This window comes from Staurois parvus, unplaced genomic scaffold (genome assembly GCF_062004578.1).
Source record: "Staurois parvus isolate SC_StPar_1 unplaced genomic scaffold, SC_StPar_1.0 ptg000525l, whole genome shotgun sequence".
Classification (NCBI taxonomy): domain Eukaryota; kingdom Metazoa; phylum Chordata; class Amphibia; order Anura; family Ranidae; genus Staurois; species Staurois parvus.
Genome location: NW_028318321.1, coordinates 8,116,071 through 8,139,248, shown reverse-complemented (window position 1 = coordinate 8,139,248; position 23,178 = coordinate 8,116,071). Strand labels below are relative to the sequence as shown.

Genomic DNA, 23,178 nt, shown 5'->3' with positions numbered 1-23,178 from the left:
CTGTATAGTGGATTGCAAGATCCTTGTACCTAGTCATATAGAGGTATGTACACTGGTTGCCTTTGAAATATTACATTTAATGATGTATTAACAAGCACACAGCTGGATTAAATTGTATACTTCAGAATTGCCTATAGGTCAGCTTCATTACCTGTTTTCCATAGGTTGGCCATACCATGCCTGACATGTGTATCTGACTGGCTAACCACTCTTAGAGATAACTACAGGGCTGGACAAATTCTTCAAAATGCAATTCTGTCAAACTTTGTGAACTCTGCAAAATGTTCATAGTTGTAGTGAATCAGTATCACACACAGCAATAACCTTACAATGTTTAAATACAAATAAATTCTGTCCACCATGTTCCTTTAGGACTTTGTTATATACTGCCTGCACATCAATCTAGAAGGTTCACATTTCATTGTCTACAACCTAAGATGAAGAAAGCCACCAATTTTATAAAAGTTTGCAGTGTAAGCAGATGTAGATATCCATTCACATCCCCAGCTCCAATCAAAAGATTCAGCAATAGCTATACTACAAAACAAAAATTTTGTTTTTTTGTTCAACAGATGGCCATGTACTGGGTGTAATAAAGACCTTTGATGCATCACATGAATTTCTGCATATTTTGCCAAACACCTTGAAGGCACCAACTGATATCAGTCTAAGTCCCAAAGACTTGCTGTATATCTATAGTGGTCAGTTAAATCATTTTGTCTAAAATAGCACAATACAACACCAATTCCCAAAATCAATATAACCAGAATTTATACCCATCAAAATTATATGCAAGTCTGGCATCTGCTCATTATCACAGTTACTTGCACTACTCTACTGAGTACATCTAATAGTTTCAGTAGATTGTTATGTGACACTGACAGCCCAGCATCAGAGAGTTCCCAGTGCAGACTTTTCAACTATGGGCAAAAGTCTAATAATAAATTTATCCTGCACAAATCCTGAATGCTAAAGGCAACCTATTATTTAAGTCACTTACTCAGAATGAACACTCCCCCAAACCAAGTCTTAAAATGTTTCTTTTATGACAGATTTAATGTATTGCTTAGCCTAAAGCCCTGTACACACAACGAGAATATCGGACAAATGATCATCCATTTTTTTTTTCGCATGCTAGTCTCCATATCGAAAATGAAGATGTTACAAAAATTACGAAAATTCTTGTACGACAGAATAAAAATTTGAAAGTGATGTAATATATTGTATTGTATTTTCAGACGAAAACTGTACTGATTAAATGAAAATCTATTATCTTGTACAAGAAACAATTTGTGCTCGTCTCTGAGAATAATTTCAGACGAAAGCTGTGTAATAAAGATTACATTATCGTACGATCACTTTGAAAGTGGTATTTTTCATACGATCTTCTGATCATGTGTACTAGGCTTAACCATGGCACTTAAATCTTAACACCCAATGTTTGAAATAAAAAGTAACCCAATTCCCAACATCGTAAAACCTGACTTTATCTCCTGACCCGAACACCAGGTTTTTCCCTTGGATCCATACTATTCTTCTCAGAAAAAAAGTTTGTACCTACTCTCCAAAACCACCTGAACTCTAATGCCAAAAAAATGTACTATTGTCTGTGTCCCTGAATCTGACATTATACTGAAGTAAGTGGACAGGAGCCAATATGTTTATGCATTCTGTTTTAGGCTTCCCTAAATAAACTCATCTTTTTTTAAGTTTTGGATAGAGTGATGAAGAGTTCATTCAAACTGCCTATAGCATATGCCTGTCTCAAAGATCAGGCCATACATGTAAGTACAAACCACCCTTTTTTTGGCTCTCTATATCTTGGTGTCGGTAATATTTGCTATTTGTAGTTGTCCTACTCTGCTGTTCTACTTTGATATATTTGGTGTTCTTATTTCATCGTTACATATATAGTCTTTGGATCTATGAGATAAATATCTATTGAGATTAGAGCATTCATAAATGTTATACAATGGATTGTGAACATAGATAATAATAATGTTCAGGCATGGGACCCTTATGATGGCAAGAGCTGGATCCTTTGGCAAGTTTTTATTGCTGTCTGTGTTCCTGTTCAGAAAGTGACAACAAGGGCATTGCTACAACTTAAAGCAGTCCCAACTACAACTGGAATTTTGAAAAGAAAATCTTAAGAAAAGAATCCTCTACGATAGTTTGTTAATTTTCTAATCATTATTGCATCAAACTAACATTTGTTTTCGACCATGTAACAAAAAAATTTGAAGGAACAGGATGTAAAAATTTTCTTCCAATGAACAAATTTTTAACAGTATACAATATGCGGTTTTCATTTGATACAGTCAATTCATTTCTACTTCAAATGTTAAAGTAAACTAAATATTTCAAACAACATTTGAACACTCTGAGATTTTCCCCAAGAATTTTAATTCAAAATTCTATCTATCTATGGCCAGTTTAAAGTGGAATGCCACCTAAAAGGGAAAGTTCTGCTTTAAGGCTTCACTCCTGCTCCACGTTAAGGATTGGCACCTGAATTTGAAAGGTACCTGCTCCCACTTCTGCTGCGATCGCCTAGGCAATTGGAAGCAGAAGTTGTCCTCCCTTCCCCCCCACTCCCTGTAGTCTTCTGGGACACGTGACAGGTCCCAGAAGACTACAGGATTATTCACAAAGTGCAAAGCTACTCACGCATGCGCAGTGGGCACCAGGCTGTGAAGCCAGTGACACAGGGCAGCTGGTGAACCATGTCGGTGTGAACACACTGCTGAATCGAGGGACAGGTAAGTGTCTGTTTATTAAATGTTAGCAGCTACAGTTTTTTTGTTGCTAATTTTGACTGAACAACCACTTTAAGTGTATTCTCCAAACATTGCAATATTAGCAAGATTTTGTCCTTTTCCACTTCTTTAAAAATCCAAGGGGCCTGAAGCTGGCCATATATGGCTAGATTTTTGTTAAAATGCTCATCAGAACATTCTTTCTTGCCATCAAGTTAACTAATTTAATTCAAAAGCTCTTAAATGTCCCGTGATTTGAAGGCAATTGAATGCAAGTCCAAATTTTCCTGAATGAAAACCACATTTAAAATTAGAAATTTGTTAGTTCGTGAAACATTTTCTATCCTGCTCCTTCGAGTTTTCTTGTCATTATGGTCGAAAACAAGCATTGCTTTGACTTCAAATTGAACATTCCAAAAATTAACAATTTTGAAGCTGGTGCATGGTCAGATTAAGTGTCATCCAGCCAGGGTTTGTATCTCTTTACCCACAGGGTTTGGCCATTTGCCCACCTCACTCTTTCTGCATCTATCTCTGCATCTGTGGCACACAAGTAAGAGATTAGAAACCTGAAACTGTCAAGATCAGAGAGGAATTCAGCCACATTGCTCACTCGTGCTGTAAACCTAAATATTCAACTTGGTGTCTTGCAGCTCAAAATCATTCTAGGGTTCTTCTAGAGGAGTAACCATTTCTAGTACTTGATATTAAGGACTAAGAAAGTGATGAAACATGCTAAGCTACCTGAGTTTCAAGCTGAACTTCATTTAGCCATGTAGCTGTAATCTGTCTTCAGGTGCAAGGAGACATTTCTGGTCATAAGGACACATTTAGTGAAGGTCTAGCAGCCGGGGTTTTGCCAACTGTGGATTACCACATTGCTATGTATATATATTTTGCACCAGTGTGCAAGTGCATGTGCTTATTAGTCACACCCAATCTACTGCTCTTACTATTGCTTTCAGAGGTATTTGCCAGAAAAAAAAAATCCCATTCAGCCGTCTAATAAATGGTCATTGTAATCTCCCATATGTATACAGCACTGGGAAACTCTATCCAGATAATGCTCTTAATGGGATTTAAACCCAGGATTCAGCAAAGCAAGAGTGTTAGCCAATAGACTTCCATGCTATCTATCCCTGAATATGTAAGGGAGAGACTGACATACCATGTAAACCCTCCAAATTCCATTCTTTACAGATCTCATAAAAAATATTGGCACCATAGCCATTAAAAAAGTTCAGCTTGCACTCTAAAATGTTTACAGGCTTGTATTTTGCTCCAAGCTAAACTGGCTTATGGAGTGTTGCTTTGTTTAGACATCCTGTTCTGTAACAGTAGTAGCTTTAACCTTTCTGAAATTAATTGACTTGTGTTAGGTAGACAACAATATCCCAAATAAAATGCCTATCAAGCACCTGTCCTCAAAGTTGTCTAAACGTCCTGTGGGTTCTCCAGAAAATGCTGAAACTTTAGTTCCTAAAGAAAAGAACCCCTTAGACCAGCTTCTTATATTTCAAAGCAACTTGGAAAAGGAAATCTGCTGACATGCTGAATACTTTCTATAGTGGCCAAAAAGCTTTCACTCTTCGGACCATTGTTACCCAGAGACATTAGGCTCCCGGAAAATTCCCAAAAGGTCAACCACATGCATCCGTCCATGCCACCTTCAAGCTACCGGTCTCCACGCTCCCTGGATTCAGGCTCATGGCCTCAAAAGCTGCTTTCATCATTTGCAAGGGTGTCAGTCAATATGATTTATGGACTGCATTCAGAAAAGTCAAGGCAGATAGATGAGAAATATGACTACAATCTGCTAATTTGTTTTGCATTGAGCTACTTACTGCACAAAGTCCTAATGTCAGGCTGAAATCGGCAACACAATTAACCAGCCGGTGACAGACTCATCCATCCTCCCTGCCAGACTGTGCCAATCAAGGACAGCATGAGGTGACATTTGGGGAGGTCAGAATAGGCCCTATTCTCTGTGCTGTTTTCCTGATTGACAGTTTTTGAATTTAGCCTTTCGAGGTGGGTCATCCTTTACCCACTAGCTTTTTACTACAAGCTGTGAAATAATAATAGAAACTTTAACTCCTTAGACAAAGGCAGCAGGGTACTCTATTGCAAGGAACTTAAATTACGTTGAACACCCAAACTATGGCAGGGTATCCAAATTTGTAATTCGTTTATGTAAGGTGTGCTATGATTGTATGAGTTATTGTTCACATAGATATCTTATACACATATTACATTCCGAACATCTTGTGTGTTATCACATGCAAAGTTAAGAGCAACTAAAAAGAAACATCAATCAGACTAGCTGCAGAAATGTTTATGTTCTCTCCCAGAGTAGCATATTAGATAGTTTAATAGACAATATACAACTGTTGCTGAAACGTACATAAACAAGCAGGTAAAGATAAAAGACTATTACAAGTTAACAGCTTTCTGTTCATGCATACCTACTGTCATTTTAGTGCACATATGTGGCACCCAGTCAGAGAGTAACAGAAGGTCCAGGTCCCTGGGACATAGGAGTTGATTTACTAAAGGCAAATAGACTGTGCACTTTGCAAAGTGCAATTGCACTCTGAAAGTGGAGTTGCTCCAGAACTTAGTAATTGAGGTACACCTTCACTTTACAAAGAATACCCAATCATGTGCAAGGAAAATAAAAAACAAACAAACAGCATTTTTGCTTGCACGATTGGATGATGAAAGTCAGCAGAGCTTCTGCTCATTTACTAAGCTCTGGAGCAACTGCAGTTGCAGTGCAAAGTCTATTTGCCTTTAGTAAATGAAACCCATAGTTTTTAAGCTCCAACAGGACAAAAACGTATGCAGTCCAATGTAAAACTGCTACAGATTACAAGCACAGCATCAATGATTCAAAAAAATTCAAGTATATGTAATTAAATGAATAAAACTATAATTTGAACATTTAATAAATGCACATTTTACTCACTACAGACTCAATTCACTAAGCTATCTAATCTGAGAGCAGAGAGCAAACCAGTGGGACTTTTTGATTGAAGTTCTGCTTTAAGGAGTAAAAAACTGTCCAATAATTTAAGCAAACTGACTTTTACATACAGAGTACAAAAAAAAATTGATAAGATAAGAACAATACAATTCAGCTGAATAATCCAATAAAACCTTTTTCCAACATTCCAATAATAAAAACATTTCCAATATTGTAAACTCAGAAATAATGCAAGAAAATATGCTTTAAAGAATCCATGCAATGGAAATACCAATTTACTTTGCTTTTTAAATACTCCACCCAAAAGGGAAAGTTTTGCTTTAAGGAATCGTTCCCGGCTCCCTGTTTGGCACCTTTGGGGAGCAGGGGGGAGCCAGTACCTAAAATTAACAGGTACCCACTCCCACTGCGATCGCCTAGGCCACGGGTGCAAACTGGCGGCCCTCCAGCTGTTGCCAAACTACAACTCCCATGAGGCAAGGCAAGACTGACAGTCACAAGCCTGACTCCCGAAGGCAGAGACATGATGGGACTTGTAGTTTCGCAACAGCAGTGCCCCCAATTTGACACCCCTGGCCTAGGCGATCGGAAGCGGAAGTTGTCCTCCCCTCCTCTCTCCTCGTAGTCTTCTGGGACACATGACAGATCTCAGAAGACTAAGGGACCATTCACAAAGCACAGTGCTACTCGCGCATGCACAGCGAGCACCCAGCTGTGAAGCCGCAAGCTGTCAGAGTCAGGTGCCCACACTGAAGATGCTGGCGCCAGGAACACAAGGTGGCCGGTGAAACAGGCTGCGGGGGAGGGGGGGCCACAGGATCGAGGGACAGGTGAGTGTCTGTTTTTTAAAAGTCAGCAGCTACTATTTTTGTAGCTGCTGAGTTTTATTTATTTTTTTTTATTTTCACTGGAACTCCGCTTCAACTTACCCAAAACACTGAAAAGTTTTCATGCTGGAGTAAAAAAGACAGGCAATATTATGTGGATATTAAGCACTGCAAAGAAAGGTTAAATAATACTAATAATATATATATATATATATATATATATATATATATATACACACACACACAAGACAGGGTGTCCCAAACAATGTATGAGCCAATTAACCGCTACAATTGCACTTACTGGGCACCTCAGAATATGCACCTTATGGAGGAACATTATGTTAATTTACCAGGAGCTACGGTCTTGTGCGGCTAGTCAGCGTGTGAATTAAATGGACCATTCTTTTTTTATGGTACTGTAACTGGTGCCATTTACTTGAACTTACTGCTGTAATCTGTCATGCCACGTATTCAAGATGATTTTGGAGATAAGGACTTTAATTTCCAACAATATGGGGTGTCCCCGCATTACCATCATGATATAGGGCCTATCTTGATGATAATCTGCCAAACAGATCGGGGGAAGATATTCAATAGACTACCCTCCTCATTCACCAAACCCCACACCACTGGACTATTTCTTATGGGAATTTTTAAAAGAGAATCCTTATGCTACAAAACCAGCAACTGTTTATAAATTAAGAGTAGCAATTGAAAGAGAATGCTCCCAAATAACAAACAAAATGATTCTCAATGTTTGTGATTCTATTGCTTCCTGTTAGCAGCAATGCCTAGACCAGAATGGTCATCAGTTTGAGAACGCTAAGTATAAAAAAGTACATACAGTACATGTATTATATTTGAACATTTGAAAGTGAACTGTATTATGATAAATACTAACTTTATAACCAGTTAAATTCTGTATACATTTTTTGGGACACTATACAGTGTATATATAGATATATACATAGACAGTAGGTGTATTATATGTAAACCCCTGGTCAGAACTTGATTGACACTTTATTTACCATAACAATGGTGGTATTATTTGATACAGGGAGTTAGCCCCAGGCCAGCTAATCTGCATATGTCTCAGTAGAAGGAACTTCACTGAGTCCTTAGGGGATGTCCTTCATAGACAGCTCTCTCATAGAGAATAACATGAGGTGAAGAGAGCTGAATTTTGACATCATGTTGCCCTAAACCAGGGTGCCCTTTGAACAGGTCAAAAGTTGCAAGCGCTACTTGTCACAAGATTATTTTCTGTTAAAACTATTGGAGGCAGTCTGTCATCTGCTTTTATGTACAGCTACCTTTCAACTGTATAGCCTACCAAACATACTAAAAAGGAAGTGGTCTCATGTTAACTGAGCTGTAGTGAGCCTTGTGACTCCTCTGAAGAGTCTCTGTGCCTACTTTCACCCCCAGTTCTTCAAAATGGAACCACATTTCAGGTCAAATAAGAAAAAGTTTGAGAAGCTGCAAATGTTTGTAAAATGTTGTGTTGCCCCCTTGTCCTGCTGTCGTGCCATTGGCTTACAAATGCCTTATAGAGAAAACAGCCCCAGCAGTGATAGATTTGCCTTTTTTTGCACTGTGTGCTGCAGGAACCCATCTCATTAGAATTACATTACTCATTACGTCAATTGTGAAGTTTCACTTTAACCAAATATCATTTTAGCTAATACCAAAGCCCTGCTACCATCAAGTATGATAACAGCACAGATACAGAGGTTGATTTACTAAAGGAGTTGGGATAATCTCTGGAAAATGTTTAAGGGACTGCTCTTCACCCTCTCCAATGCTATTTCCCACTGGTCCCCTGTCAAGTCACCTACATCAGCCTCCCATGATTCTATGGTTTTGCAGGGGTAGCCATCTAGGTATTGAGCTAGCAGCATCGTAAAGCACTTGGATATAAAACCGTTTATTTCCTCAGTTTGTTGCATGAGGCTGAAAATTAGGGTAGGAGAAAGATGCCATTCCTGGAGATATTTTGAGCCCTTACTGCATGTTGCATTTGTAGATAATGGAAAAACATATGTGATGTATTCCAAATCGGGCCTGCAATTGGACAAATGGGACCAATCCAGCCCCATGGAAAATGTGTTTCTGCTAAATGAGTAAAGAATGTCCATTTTGCAAAGGGAATTTTTACTTAGTAAATATGGTGAAAATTCACTTTGCAGAGAATAACCCACAAGCAAGGAAAATATTAGGAACTATTGTGCTTGCACATGATTGGATGATGAAAGTCAGCAGAGCTTCACCTCTTTCACTATGCTAAGTGAACAAGTCTATTTGACTTCAGTAAATCAACCCCACTGTGTTTTGTGAATTTTCACATTTAAAAACAGGGCAACAGGAGACAAGCACACTACTGTCCACCTCTAGGTGAGAGATGCAAAACAGACAAACAGGGGGCTTATTTACCTATTGTTTATTTTTTTGGGCCAGTTTTTTCTAGTCACTTTAGTACCTGCTCTCTTAGAGCCTTCTTCCTGCTATTAATTTGTTTTTCATTGATCAGGACAGATGAGTTTGCTTTATAGAGCTTAGTAAATGAGTTGACGATTCACTTTGCAAAGAATACACAATCATGTGAAAGGAAAATGTAAAAAAAAACATTTTTGCTTGCATATGATTGTATGATGAAAGTGAGCACAGCTTCCCCTCATTTACTAAGCTCTCTAGCAAATTCCCTTGCAGATAGCAACTGCACTTGCAAAGTTAACAGTGCATTTGCCTTTAGTAAATCATGCCACTAGGGTACAAGTCAGATTTTAGGCATCCTCTGCATTTCATTTTGGGTGAGATATCCCCTAAAAGTTATTACTTCTAGAGGGATGCAGACATTGCAACCTTTCTCATCATAACACTCTAAGTGCATTAGGTGATTACAGTGGACCAGCCACTCCCATTCAGATTCAGCTTGCATAGAACATGGTCAAATAAACAGATAGGCATCTGCAACAGACTTTATTAAAATCCCTGCAATGTACATATTGATCACACACAGCAGTCTGTTTTTGTCTCAACCAAAGTGCAGTTACTCTTTAAAGTGGTAATTGCAGTGTATCAGTGTAAACTTGCTGATGCCAGTAGAATATGCCAGTAAATGGGGGGTGTTGGAGTGGACAGAGTAAAGACTGCTAAAAAGGTCACCAAAGAAGAAAAGACTGAACAAAAGTAAGGTCAATATAGACAAAAACTATAGGACAAGTGTTGTATTTCCAAATAGACCAATGTGCTCTATTCTGAAAATCTAACTTGCTTAAATGTTGAGTTAGCCATTAAAAGTGAGGCAGGTGTTTAATATATAAGCCATTGTTTTAATAAGTCAGCATATAGAGGCATACTGGCTATCTACTATGCTCTAAAATTAAATTACAAATAAGGTTAGGTTCACAGAGTCCTACAGATATACAGCCCATTCTTTTCAGTGGGCTGCCCTAGCCATAAAAATGCAGATTGCGCCACACCAAGTTGCATGGTGTTGCAGCACCCTGCAATTTTGTGTGTGTGAAGATGCACCATGTTTTCGGATGCATGGGAGTGCCATTAACCTCCCTGGAGGCATTCCCGAGTGTAGCTCGGGATAAAGTTTCAGCACCACAAGCGGTAACCCCGAGCTACACTCGGGATTACCCTGCAGCGTTGCTCCGGGATCTCTTCTTCACTTACCTTGTCCTGCGCTCCCGCGATGTCCCCCCTGCAGTGTCCCCGGCAATGTCCTCTGGCCGATGCCGGCATCTGTCTTCTGGGTTCCATTCCCTGCGACGTCAGGACGTACGGGGACGGAACGGCGGGAAATTTAAAAATGTGAAAAAGTGACATTCACTAAATACACTAAAATCACATAGTAAAACATTACTGTATCAAACCATTTCACATACATTTTGTCCCTAGTGCTTTGTCCTGTGCCCTGCCTGCATTTTTACTGTTCTTTCTGCCTGGAAACTGAGAAATGTCCATGGCGTCCAAAAAGCGTCCCTTTAAGTCAAAAGTGGTTTTAGACCAGCTAGAGAACAGCGATAGTAAATTAGAACTACTTGCAGAATTGAGTGATGATTCGTGGGGAAATTCGTCATCAGACACTGAAAACGATTTTGCAACTTTGCTCAGTGATGTGCGAACTTGACGCTATATTTCAAATTTCATTGTTTTTGGTTTGATTATATTATTGAATTAAGTTTATTATTATATTATTATTTTTTATGATTATTATTAAATTATAATTTATGATTTCGTATTTCAAACTTTATCATACCCAGGATGTTTACTAGACTCTTGTTCGGACAGATCTCAGTGAGTTATTCCTAAAAATTACAGGCCTACAAAAAAAAAAAATACATATTTCCATGCAAAAAAATGTACCGATTTGAGCACAGAAATACTGACATAATCAGACCGCTAGGGAGGCTATAGCTGTTTTAGCACTGATCTGTTTTTCTTCCACTTTTCTTATTAAAAGTGGGAGGAAAAAAACATGTGAGCATGAATTCCTATGGAACCCTTCACATTGATCTGATCCAGTGCATTTTTTTAAACTCCTGCTTGCTGTATTTTTGGTGCAAGTTTAGTGCAGTAAAAAAAAATGCACCTCCCGGGGCTCATCCTTCCTGTCGGAGGCGGTGATGGTTGTACTGCCCGAACCTGGTAAAGATTTGGATTTGTGTTCTTCTTATCGCCCCATATTGTTACTGAATGTCGATGCTAAGCTGCTTACAAAAATCTTGGCCCGCCGTTTGAATTCAGTGATAACGGAATTGGTACATCCAGACCAATCTGGATTTATATGCCGGGTAGGGGTACTGACATTATTATTAGAAGCCTATTTACCCATGTAGCTCTCGCAACTGAGGATACTCCTGGGATTGTTGCCTCTCTTGACGCATTTGAAAGCATTTGATTCGGTTGAATGGGGGTATTTGTGGAAGGTGTTGGCTTTGGACCTAACTTTATTGCATGGCTGCAGTTGTTATATTGTAGCCCAGTGGCTAGAGTGTGGGTTAATGGAATGCTCTCTGCTTCTTTCCTCTTGCATTGGGGGGATGAGGAAGGGATGTCCACTATCCCTGGGCCTGTTTGCCCTTGCGATTGAGCCCTTGGCAATCCTGTTGCGTCAGGACCCACAGGTGCAGGGTGGGAACGCAGTGTGAAAAAAATTCTTTATATGCTGACGACACCCTACTGTATCTATAAGATGAGGGTTCCTTGTTGTGGTCTGCTCTGGATATTATTGGTTTGTTTGGACATTTTTTGGGTATCCGGGTCAATTGGGCGAAGTCTGTCCTGTTTTTCCTTTCACCCCTTAGGATCGGGAGTGAATACTGGTAAAGCGCTACAGTGGGTAGAGGAGTTTACTTATCCGGGGATTAGGGTGAGAGGGCGGCTGGAGGCTTATATAGAAGAAAATATTATTCCTGTGGGTAGAGTTAATTTCTTGAAAATGATATATGTTCCAAAATGTCTTCTTCAGAAACACCCGATGCCCGTACCAAAGCATTCTTTGTTAAACCGAATGGAATTATAGTCTCCTTTGTATGGTTGGGCAAAGCTCCTAGACTAGCGCAAAGGACACTCAAATTGCTCCTTTCCAAGGGGGACTGGCTCTGCCTAAATTTCAACTCTATTACTAGGCTGCAGTGCTGGTAACGGTCCGGTGGTGGTTTAGCCAGCCTAAGCATAATCCGATGGTAACTCTGGAAGCAGCTTTATTGGGATCATATGCAGCTTTGCGTAATTTGGTATATCGGGGTCCCAAGGCTCACCCCTTGGTTACGGGACCCATACAAACAACAAAAGGTGTATCGGTACAAGCTAGGGCGATCTATAGAGACAAAGCAACCTACTCCCCTCACATCCCCCTTTGGGGTAATCCTCAGTTGCGACTTCTTTCGTCTTCCTGATCCACAGGTCTGGGTCGCCAAACTAAATGTCACCTTAAAACACATCATTACTGCTGGGAGAATTTCTTCCTTCGTAGTACTGCGGGATAAGTTTGAATTACCGCATACTATATAATTTCGATACTTACAACTAAGACACGCGGCTCAAGTTACATTTCCTGACAAGACTGTGCTCCAGCTGGATACGACAGAACGCTTACTGACGTAGAAGGTGATGAGAAAACCGCTGTCTTCCATTTTGTCTTCGCCTCTCGGTGGACCACTCCTCCTCTTCCACCAAATCCTTTGACAAATGGAGAACTAACATCCTTGACCTCACTGATCATGACTGGGAGGACTGCATAGGTCTCTATGTTACTAATATGATTTCTGCTAGGGATAGATTTACACAGCTCAAATGTTTGCATAGGGTTTATAATACCCCACAGAAGTCGGCAGCTATCTACCCTTCACTTATTCCTCTTTGCACTCACTGTAATTCCTCTCCTGGTACTTTTTTCCATTTGGTGTGGCAATGTCCATCTATCAGTCCCTATTGGGAGTCAGTCCTTGATGCCCCGAAGGCCTTGTCTAACTGCCCTCTCTGATCCAAAACTAGTGCTCTTGGGCAGCATAAACAACAAAGAATCCAATAGATATTCTAAGTTGTGTCTGTTTTTAGTACTATCTTATGCTAGATGGGGAATTCTTTTAAAATGGAAACAATCTAACCCACCCATGGTAGATGGTTGGAAGGCCGTAGAAACCAAAAAAATTTGACAAAATATTATCTGCTTGGATTGATGCATATGGAACAGATGACGATGTGTTGGTCTAATAATGGAAGTTTGGTGTAGCAGTTTAATATTTTCTTTGCCCCTGCACTACCTACCTCTCTGAGGCTCCCCCTCGTCTCCCCTCCCCCTCTTTTTTTCCCCCTTTCACCTCTCCCCCAAAGAGGAGAAAAAGAGAAAAAGGAATGGCAGAGAAAGGAAAGAGCCTCTCCGGTCTTCCCCCACTCTATTAGAGCTGCCTCCGTGTGAGGTCCACCTACCGGTATGCAGTGTGGGTGGATGGGTTTGTGGGACATTGTTGATGCTGTGGTGAGTGCAGGAGTAGCTCCGCTCTGGTAAATTGTATTAACAATATTCCATGGTCCTTTGTATTAGCTGGAATGTATGTAATATGTCTCGATATCTTCGTTGCTGACTCCAACTGGAAACCTGTTTATGCTAAGCTGTCTTTGTAATAATTTGACAGTCATACTTGTACCTGTCTGTGCATTATACAATAAATCTTTACCTGTCAAAAAAAGCACCTTCCTATTGGAATCAATAGAAAATGCAGCAAAAACGCATAAAAAATTCACCCACTGTGCGTTTTTTGAGTCACGTCATGTTAAAACATGTCAAAACCGTGCCAGAAATGTGGTAAAAACACGGCAAAAATGGATCAGTGTGAAATTATTTTAAGAATTAAAATGGTACCCTGCGATTGTGCTAAAGAGCAGTGCATTTTGTCTGTGGGTCAGGAACGTGTGAGATTTTACAAGCATTCCTGACCTGTACAAGTGTGAACTAGGCTAAGGAGCCAGTCCTTTACACAGGAAAATACATTTTCACAGGAACTTAGCTTAAAGGTAAACTTCACTTTCATAAAAAAAATGCATACAACATTTATAGTAGCTACACATGCCATTTTGTAATTTAAAGCCCAACTCCTGGCTTCTGGTCCCCTCTTTCAACATCTGGAGGCCCCCCCCAGCGTGTCTAACATCCACCTTTTCCAAAAGATTTCAAGCTCAATATATGATACCTGGGGTTCTAGGTGGTCCTTGCTGATGCCCAAAATGGCACTGACATGATGACATCAGTGCCACTCTCTACATCATTACCCTGTGAGTGCAGGGCGATTTGGTGACACCTTCTCAGGTTCAATATTACCAGGGTCATTCAACCAGGACCCAAAAGTGAGGTAAGGGACAGACAGCGCTGGAGAGGAGGTGAGTATTGCGGTCAGAGATTATTATTTTTATACCTGCTAGGAGCCCATTACCAGTATTTTCTTTCATGCATTGGGCTTTAACGTGGATATAAACCTTTTAATCTGCACCCATCTATGATTTTATATGACTATCTAAACTGTATAAATTTAATTTCTTGCAACCTAGGCAACAGTATATTTTAGGTATAACATACACTACTCATTTCATTCCCTGTTCATATGAATCATGGCTCACTGCTTTGGCCAACAGCTTGCACAGAGTCTGAAGTAACATTTCAGGCATCTCCAGTACTTTCCCCAAGTTTGTGCCAATGAGCCTTTTGTCACTGCAGTATTATTTATTGCAGGTATTTATATTGTACTGACAAGTTACACTGTGCTTTACATTGACATCACTGTATCCACCAGGTACTTACAATTTAGTAACCCTACCTAGTATACAGTATATATATATATATATATACAGGGGCGGACTGACCATTTGGAAACTCGGCACTGCCCAAGGGCCCGGGGTCAGTAGGGGGCCCCATGAGATGCCCCTAGTACCTTTTTCATAGGCTTTTTTGAGTTTGGGCAAGGACACAGTGGCCCCATGATCCCCTATTGCCCGGGGGCCCCATGAGTTGTCAGTCCGCCCCTGTATATATATATATATATATATATATATATATATATACATACATACATACACACACACATACTTGGACCAATTCCGACAGGAGCCATTTACTTACTAGCATGTCTTTGGAGTGTGGGAGGAAACTGGGGTACCCAGTTGTGATTTGAACCAAGGACTCCAGTAATGCAAGTAAGAAGTGCTAACCACTAAGCCACTGTGCTGCCCCAGTAAACTGGGAATACATCTACAGGCAATGCAATGTTTTTTTAATTACAACACTGAGACTGATGATAAAGTTATAGCAGACACTGAAAACCATTTTGAGGAAATAGCTGCAAAAGTATCAGCATAAACAAAAGCTGGTAAAAATCTGCAATGCCTTTTACTAAAATCACTATAATGTTTATAGTTGGTATGGAGAGTCTTTTTCTCAAGCTTGGAGCTGTGCTGATCTGAAAAAGTATAAGTACCCTTAAACAGCCAGAAACTGTCTTGTGAGGAGGCAATGGCAGCCCCCCACAGTGCTGTCAGTATAGGTTTCCCTTAACTTTGACCTAATCTCTATAAATATAACTCTTTACCTGAGCCTAACCCTCTGATGAACCTGATGAAATCTATGGCTTTTTTTTTTTAAAAGCTCCGCAGTAAAATGAAAAAATCCACCTTTTGGGGTTTCAGGGATAAAGCTACAATTTAATGTATGTATTCATTGCAAAAAAAAAAAAATTCACTGAATGTACAGTATTTTTAAACAGAGCAAGGACAAGTACCAAACTTTGTTTTTGGCACCAGCCTCCTGTAAAGCTGCAAACAGACTGGAATTACAAATTTAATGCAAATTACAACTTTATTTCAACTGCGCATTCATCCATATGCTTGTAGCACAGCTTTAAAACTCAAGAAAGTATAAAAGTATCACTTGTACTGGGCTGCATCTGCGCTGCAAGGGTTAATAGCTCCCTTTTTCTAGGGGAGAAGAGAATCAGCTTTAGGGTCCATGCATACTGGGCTTAAAAAATGCTTGTTCCCTTGGCAGAAAAAAAAACGCTCATATAGAGCCAAATAACTAGTCTCAAAAACTGAAAACAGAAGGGGGTTTTTTCTACATCTAAGGCCCCTTTCACATGGGTGGTCAGTCTTTTAGCGGATCCTTCATTCTTCTCTATGGAGTGGTGCCACCTACATCCATTCCCCTTTCGTCTAGTGGATCGAATCAGATGGCAATCAGGTGTAAACAGACAGGCAGTCTATTTACATCCGACCGCCCATAGAGGAGAGCAGGCTGTGTCTGTGTCCCCTTGGCATAAGCGGAGCGGGCATGGATCAGCCATCCGCTTGCCCAGGAGGGATCAGCAGACAGATCCTCTGCTCAGCAAGCGGGCTCCTGGAAGAGTCTGCTCCGCGTGGGAGGGGCCTAAACACTGCCACTAAACGTCCTTATGTGCATGGACACATAGGATAATATTAAGCTGCTTTTACAGGCAAAACATTAAACTCCTGTAGAAGCATAATTTTTTCAAAGTGCATTTGCACCCTTAGTTTGGTCTTGCTGATCTTCAGGATCCTAGACTGAGGAGAAAAAGCAGCAGGGGCCGGTCTAGCTGTGGGGAGGAGCAGAGCATAGAATAAGTAAATCTTTTTTTTCTCCAGGACCAAAACAACACTTGCAGTGCAGGTAAAGCTCCACTGCAGGGGTTAATTTTGCTCAGAGTTGGGCATTAAAAGAACCCATATATGTCTTGAACCCAAAATTGCAATATTTATGTCAATGACTATTATGAGAGAGGGTACAATCACTTCGAAGAGTAGCAAATCATTCATATTCTCCATCAGATTATTCTTGTTAAATAGAGAGGTTGAGTCTCATGCTACAGGTTTCACCAAGATAAAGAGCAATCAGCAAAGAACAACAGTATATAACTGTTTTTTAAGAGAGGTCACTAGCAATGTGCAATCAGCATGTGTAAATGGTCTGATGACAGTTCATCTATACACAAGCATGGCCTTATCTTCTGTTCTGGCAGAACCTAATACAGAAACACTACACTGAAATCATAGGAGCTTCAAATATAAATCAAATTGGAGACACATGCTGACAAACAGCCTTGCGGTCGGGGGCGACATGAACCCGGGATATGTTGCTCTTGGCAAATCTGCAAGGAGCAGAATACAAAGTCATATTTATTACCACTGATAAAAAGCTATAATGCTTTCCAATATGGGAATACTGGCAATAGAAACATTTAACCCTTCTATCAAGGAAATGTCATCTTTGAATCTTAGCTGGCCTGGTGGGCAGTACAGGGGTTACACCTAATGTCAGGATAACATTGTTCTCTGCAAACAAAAGATTCTAATTTGGTTGGAATATCCAAAAGGTTCTTATGTGAGCCTCTGAAAGATTAGACAAACCGCAGCGAGGCAAGTGGAGATTTGTAATGACAAGATTCCTTGTGCCAATAATTCATTCCGCTCATGCTTAAAATATGTATGCGTGGCTTTATCACATTCTCATCAGTGCATAATATTAAACCTGAGCCGGAGCACAAGCAAACACCCCACTCTGAGCTTGGCTAGAGAAAGGTCATTGTATTCCACATAATTCATTCTCGACTCTGGTGACATTTACTGTATTCCTGGCAAATTAATCCCATCCCAGAGAAAAGGCTAAGCTTCCATATTCATGTCTGGAGGAAAAGAGCGGCCTTGAGAGAAAAAATAAAAATCTGTTGTGACTTAGAGCTACATGAATACAAGTAACTAGCTGGCATATAAATTTTATAAGTCTTAAAGGAGTTCTATGGTTGCAGCATACACTTTCATTTTATATCCTCAGTAACAGCAATACAAATAATAGTTATATTTGACAATCCAATATAAGATTACTTGAAAGTTCTCCATTCATGTTGTGAGTGCTGCCTGTCCACTGGACATCTCTTTCCACATCTACCTGGATTCCCTGCATGCTCTGCAGCTTCTCCACTGCTGTTTACTTTCAATTTCTAAGGACTACATATCCCACGGTACCTTGCAGCCTACAAGCAGTGAATCACATACTGACCTTGCCCTCCAAAACTCCTCCTCTGTAGTTCAGAAGGCAGGCTCTGTGAAATGTGTGACACAGCAGTGCCCACTCACTGGGCATAGTGAATACGTCACAGAATTCAGGGAAGCAAATATGTGGAAATCTTCACAAAGTAAGTTTACAGACTTTTGATCTTAGATGCCATCAATGGCATGAGATATAGATATTGAATACTGCTATGTCAGATTTTAACATAATTTTTTGAAAAATTATAATTTTTGGTTATAAACTAATTTTGGTTATTTTTTTTTTTACTAAAAAGATAGATTAATACATTTTGGCCAAGATTTATGAAGAAAGATTATTTATTTGCAAAATTTTATGACAAAAACACTTTTTTTTTCAAAATGTTTGGACTTTTTCATTTATATAGCAAAAAAATAAAAATCACAATGGTGAATAAATACCACCAAAATAAAGTGTTATCTGTCTCAAAAATGGTAAAAAAATCATATGGGTACAGTGTTGCATGACCGCGCAATTGTCATTCAAAGTGTGATAGCGCTGAAAGCTGAAAATTGGCCTGGACAGAAAGGGGGTGAAAGTGTCCAGACTTGAAGTGGTTAATAGTAACGTGTTACAGCCTAAATATGTGTGTAACATGTAACATGTAACATGTTACTAAAGGTGAACTTATCCTTCAATGCATTTCCAGCAAGGTGGGGCTGCCTGTTGTGGGATAGAACAACATCCCAGGAAACAGGAGGCTTTAATCACCCAAAAGTAATTTTTTCAATGCTGTTCAGAAAAGAAAAGGAGGAATCTTATTTGATATTACACATAGATACTTTATTATATGAGGCCCAAGGTTGTAAATAAAAGTAAACACAGTTTATTCCTGAACTAGGTTTGGGAAAGCTGCACATGAACTCAAAAAGTGAAAATTTGCTACATTTTAGGAAACACCTAGAAATGTTAATTGTGGCAGGGAAGTGACCTAAAAATTGACCCCTTTCTCTTGAATTCCTCCTGGAAACACATCAGTGCTTTTTTTTAGCCTCATAGGGCTACGTGTGCAGCTTGAGACCTCAGGCAATGCTGCCATTGATTGCTAGTCTCATGAGATTTGGTGATGTCACTACTGTGTTATTCACTGTTCTTGCTGGAGAGGAAGTTGTGTCAGAGGACCTGCAGTGCAAGAATCCCAATGCCCCATTTCTTCTGTGGTTCTGTGTTTGTGTGCCTCTCCTGCTGTTGTTTGATTACTCCACCACTAATTAGATTACCAGTTATCCTAGAGGGCAACTTTGGCTTAAGGAAGAAATGTCCTACCCTACTAACAAGATGGCCACCTTCACACAGACACAGTTATAAATCAGTAATAGGGAAATTACTAGCTCTAGGAATCTTACTGGCAATACCGATGACTAGTCCTTTGTTACCTGTTTTGGGTACAACCTCTGTCATTCAGGTCCTCTGAGTGCCCATAAATGGACCAGGAGACTTGGTGATTAGTGGTTAAAGATCTAATTTGCCAATATTCAGACTGTGTGAAAAGAATGGCTTTCCTTCTTTTTACTATTTAAATGAAAACAGAATATCTGATCACATAATGAACACACTTGCCATTTTATGTGGCTGTTGTACAAACATTTCTATTGTTCCTCAGATGATCAGCACTGGGGCATAAAGTCTAGATATCACAGATCTGATCAAATGTGTACTTGATCAGTTTTCTTACATATCATACTGCCCAAATGTTAGGTTTTCCCATTCTTGCAAGCAACAAGGAGAATAATTTATTATTTAAATAATGAGCAGCACCAAGTGTTAGTGGCGCCACCACACAGCTGATTGTATTGAGATAAGCAATGCCATTACAGTAGTTTGTTCTGCTTGGCAGCAACTTCTGAAATGTCTCTAGAGTGTACCTGGGCAGAAATAAATGGTTGTTTCCATTTTTTTTTTAGAATAACTAAAAAAATATATATCTTTCAACTTTTTCTCAGTATGTATCTGAATACTAAGTGTAAATGAGATTTATTATTTATTTTAAAGCATGCTACAAAAAAAAAGCCTAGACTTTCCAAAGAAAAACAACATACTTTTCTGTTACTACACAAAGCAGTTATACCTCCGATAGTTGCTGTAAAACAATCCTCCTATAAAAAAGGCAATAAATACTCACTTCATTCCTGCCGCCTGCACCACCAATCTCTGCTGGAAAGAACAGAAACCGCTGGCTGAAGATGTTGCACAACTGATGCTTCCTGTGTAGGATGAATGGCCTCCACTGGGCTCAGTGGTTTAGCAACTACTCTGTCTAGGACATAGGGGTTGGTGGAGGGACTCAAGCAGCTTAATGGGGGGACTAGGAATCCAACATTCCTGGATATGCCCATTGCTGCAAGATCTTTACTGGCGTTTTCTCCTCCCTCCAGGACAGTTATTAGAAGATGAATTCTTACTGCAAAGTGGCAAAATGTGTCCTGGTCATAAAGTTATGAATTAACCCCAATCAAGAATGCATTCAGAAGCTGTGTCACTTGTGTAGAGCTTGAACCTGTTGGCATGAATAAAATGCTTGCATCTTTCAGAGCTCACTGGCTTAAATGGCCAATTCTTGAATTTAGACTTGGGTCCATCTACTTCAATAGCTTGCACGACCACCTATCACAGTTATGGATCAGTTATACGATGGTATGGTCCCAAGCTCAACCTTGGGAACTGAAGTCAGTATTTAAATAAATGGATCCCTCAAGTTTCAAAGATCCAGGAGCAAAGCACTCTGCAAAGTAAATGACAATGCATGTCTGAACCTCTGTTTTATTAATGGCAACTGTTTAGACGTCTTAAACTAATAATAGGTTTTACTTTAAAACGCTCAGCTCTTTAAAAGATCAATTGCTATTAGGAATATCAGGTTTGCATTTGGTTGGATTTGCATTTTGTCCATGTCTCACAGTCTGTGCATGTAGCAATGTGCAGATATCCAAATGTGGCTTGCCGCATATGTACGATCCGCTACCAAACAATATAATGAGTGCGTGTGCAAGAACAACATATGTAGCTTAGGAATGATTTAGCTTGATGAAAATGATAAAGAAATTTTATTCTGGCTGATTACTTGTCATGTTTGACTAGTCTTGGTGACGAGGAGTTTACAGACATACAAAGAATCCCCAATCCAACCATAAATGGTCTGGTTGGATTGATCTTTGATTTTTCTAGGACCTTTAATGCCACTGTAGTAAGGAGCTGAATAAACACAAATCCCTTGGCTGAAAGAAGAATTTAGGATGATAGCAGGACAAAATCATTTATGCATTATTATCTATTCTGTCAAACGATGCATCCAAAAAGCAAAACACAGACATAGGTAAGCAGATATTCTTATGGCCTAATTATTATAGCATTTTGTGTTTTCTTTTGTAGCACTTCTCTGAACAACCAACAAACACAAGACTTGTCCTATTACAGCCTAGACATATAGTCATTATACACTACACCAACTGAAAGAACTCTGTACTGCCATCTAATGGTTACATGTGGCACTGCATTATTTCCAAGAAATTACTAGAATCTTTTTGACAACTTTATTGACATAGTGGGATTTTAAAGTCACTTCCAGCATTCCAGTGTGTCTCTCCTGTCAACTGCACAGATCACAGTGTAAGTATTATGTACACAATAAAGGGTTTTTTTTCACACTAATAAGACCCCTAGCCGCCAACAACAAATGCACCCATAACCTTTACATGCTTAGTTTATTAGCTGACAATCACTCACCGACATAGCTCCATGGTCATTGTTGTTACTCTGGAGGGAATGCAGCATAGTGGTTAAAAGACAAAAATAGGGAGATGTTAATTGCAAAGAAAATGTTAGAGGCAGACATTAGGGAGAAGAAGGTTAGAATTACATATAGTTAAGCCCAGGAATTATAAATGTGTTTGTCTATGAAGTATTTAGCATGTTGCCCAGCAAGGCATATTGAGTGGTTGCTGTTGCTTAGCTTCTGGGACAAACAGGCTAACTATAACCAGTCATAACCACATATATGACTGCATACATCTATGTAACTCAATTGAATCCTAAGCATTCTTAAAGTGGTAATAAACCCCAAAACACACATTTATAGATGTTGTAGCTGCATTCATTTTATTTTTCATGCCTTGTTTCTCTTCATTTTCACCTGGTGATCTGGCCAGTAAAACACTTCTTGTCTTAGGGTATCTCCACTCTGTGAAGGAGCAACACTTTTGGATAGCAGCATTGTCAGTCTGCAGAGACTGGAGTGTCAGATATAACAGCAGATTTAGAGGGACTTGACTAACAAATTAAAGTGGAACTCCAGTTAACACTTTTAAAGCAGTTCCAGCAACAGTTTTTATCCCTATTGGGATAAAGGTTTTACATAAATGAATAAAAGCTGACCATTGTAAGCAACCCTTTTGCAGGCAGCTTGGTCTGGTAAAGGAAGTTGAAATATAACAGACTTACTGGTCAGATTACCAGGTGAAAAAAGGCTAAAAAAGAAAACTAAAGCAGCAGCCAGCCCTTATAACTGGTAAGCTGCAATATAATACAGGTTTTTTTTTAGTTTAATGTCGCTTTAAGCATGCAGATACATTTTTAATGAAATACTGTTAGATAAGCAGCATGGCAGCTGCTGCATGTGATTATTACTATGGTCCCACAAACCTCTGCCACAATCGACACACACAATGGTGGGTCAACTGGCCCTAGGCAAAGTGTATGTTTGTATAACTTGTTTAAAAAATTGGATGGTAAGCTCCTCTATTACGCACCCTTAAAAGGGCTAATATTTCTTATTATTGTAGTATGTGTAGGGCTCTTTCACAATGATTTCTTTCAAACCTAACCTCGAAGCAATGGCATGATATTTTTGCTGCCTTTTTCATTCTCCAAATGCGGGACTTAATAAGCACTATAAAGTCAGCAGAGCCATGTTTTTAACACCAAAATCTTACACATTTCACTGAGTTTACCAAGCTGTGGGGTAATGTAGATTATACTGTTAGAATAGAATTTGTTCATGCAAGG

The 23,178-nt window shown here is 39.5% G+C and overlaps 1 protein-coding gene across 4 annotated transcripts in view; it reads right to left on the bottom strand.

Moving 5' to 3' along the window:
• Positions 1-23,178, bottom strand: part of EXOC6 (exocyst complex component 6) — a 314,975-nt gene that overhangs the window by 96,115 nt on the left and 195,682 nt on the right. For 2 of the 4 annotated variants that reach the window (XM_089690302.1, XM_089690303.1), the window contains exon 19: positions 21,901-21,930. The exons of the other annotated variants lie outside the window; for them this stretch is intronic. In XM_089690302.1, coding sequence (XP_089546428.1) covers positions 21,901-21,930 — 30 coding nt within the window. The remainder of the gene's footprint in view (positions 1-21,900; positions 21,931-23,178) is intronic. 4 annotated transcript variants of the gene reach the window in all.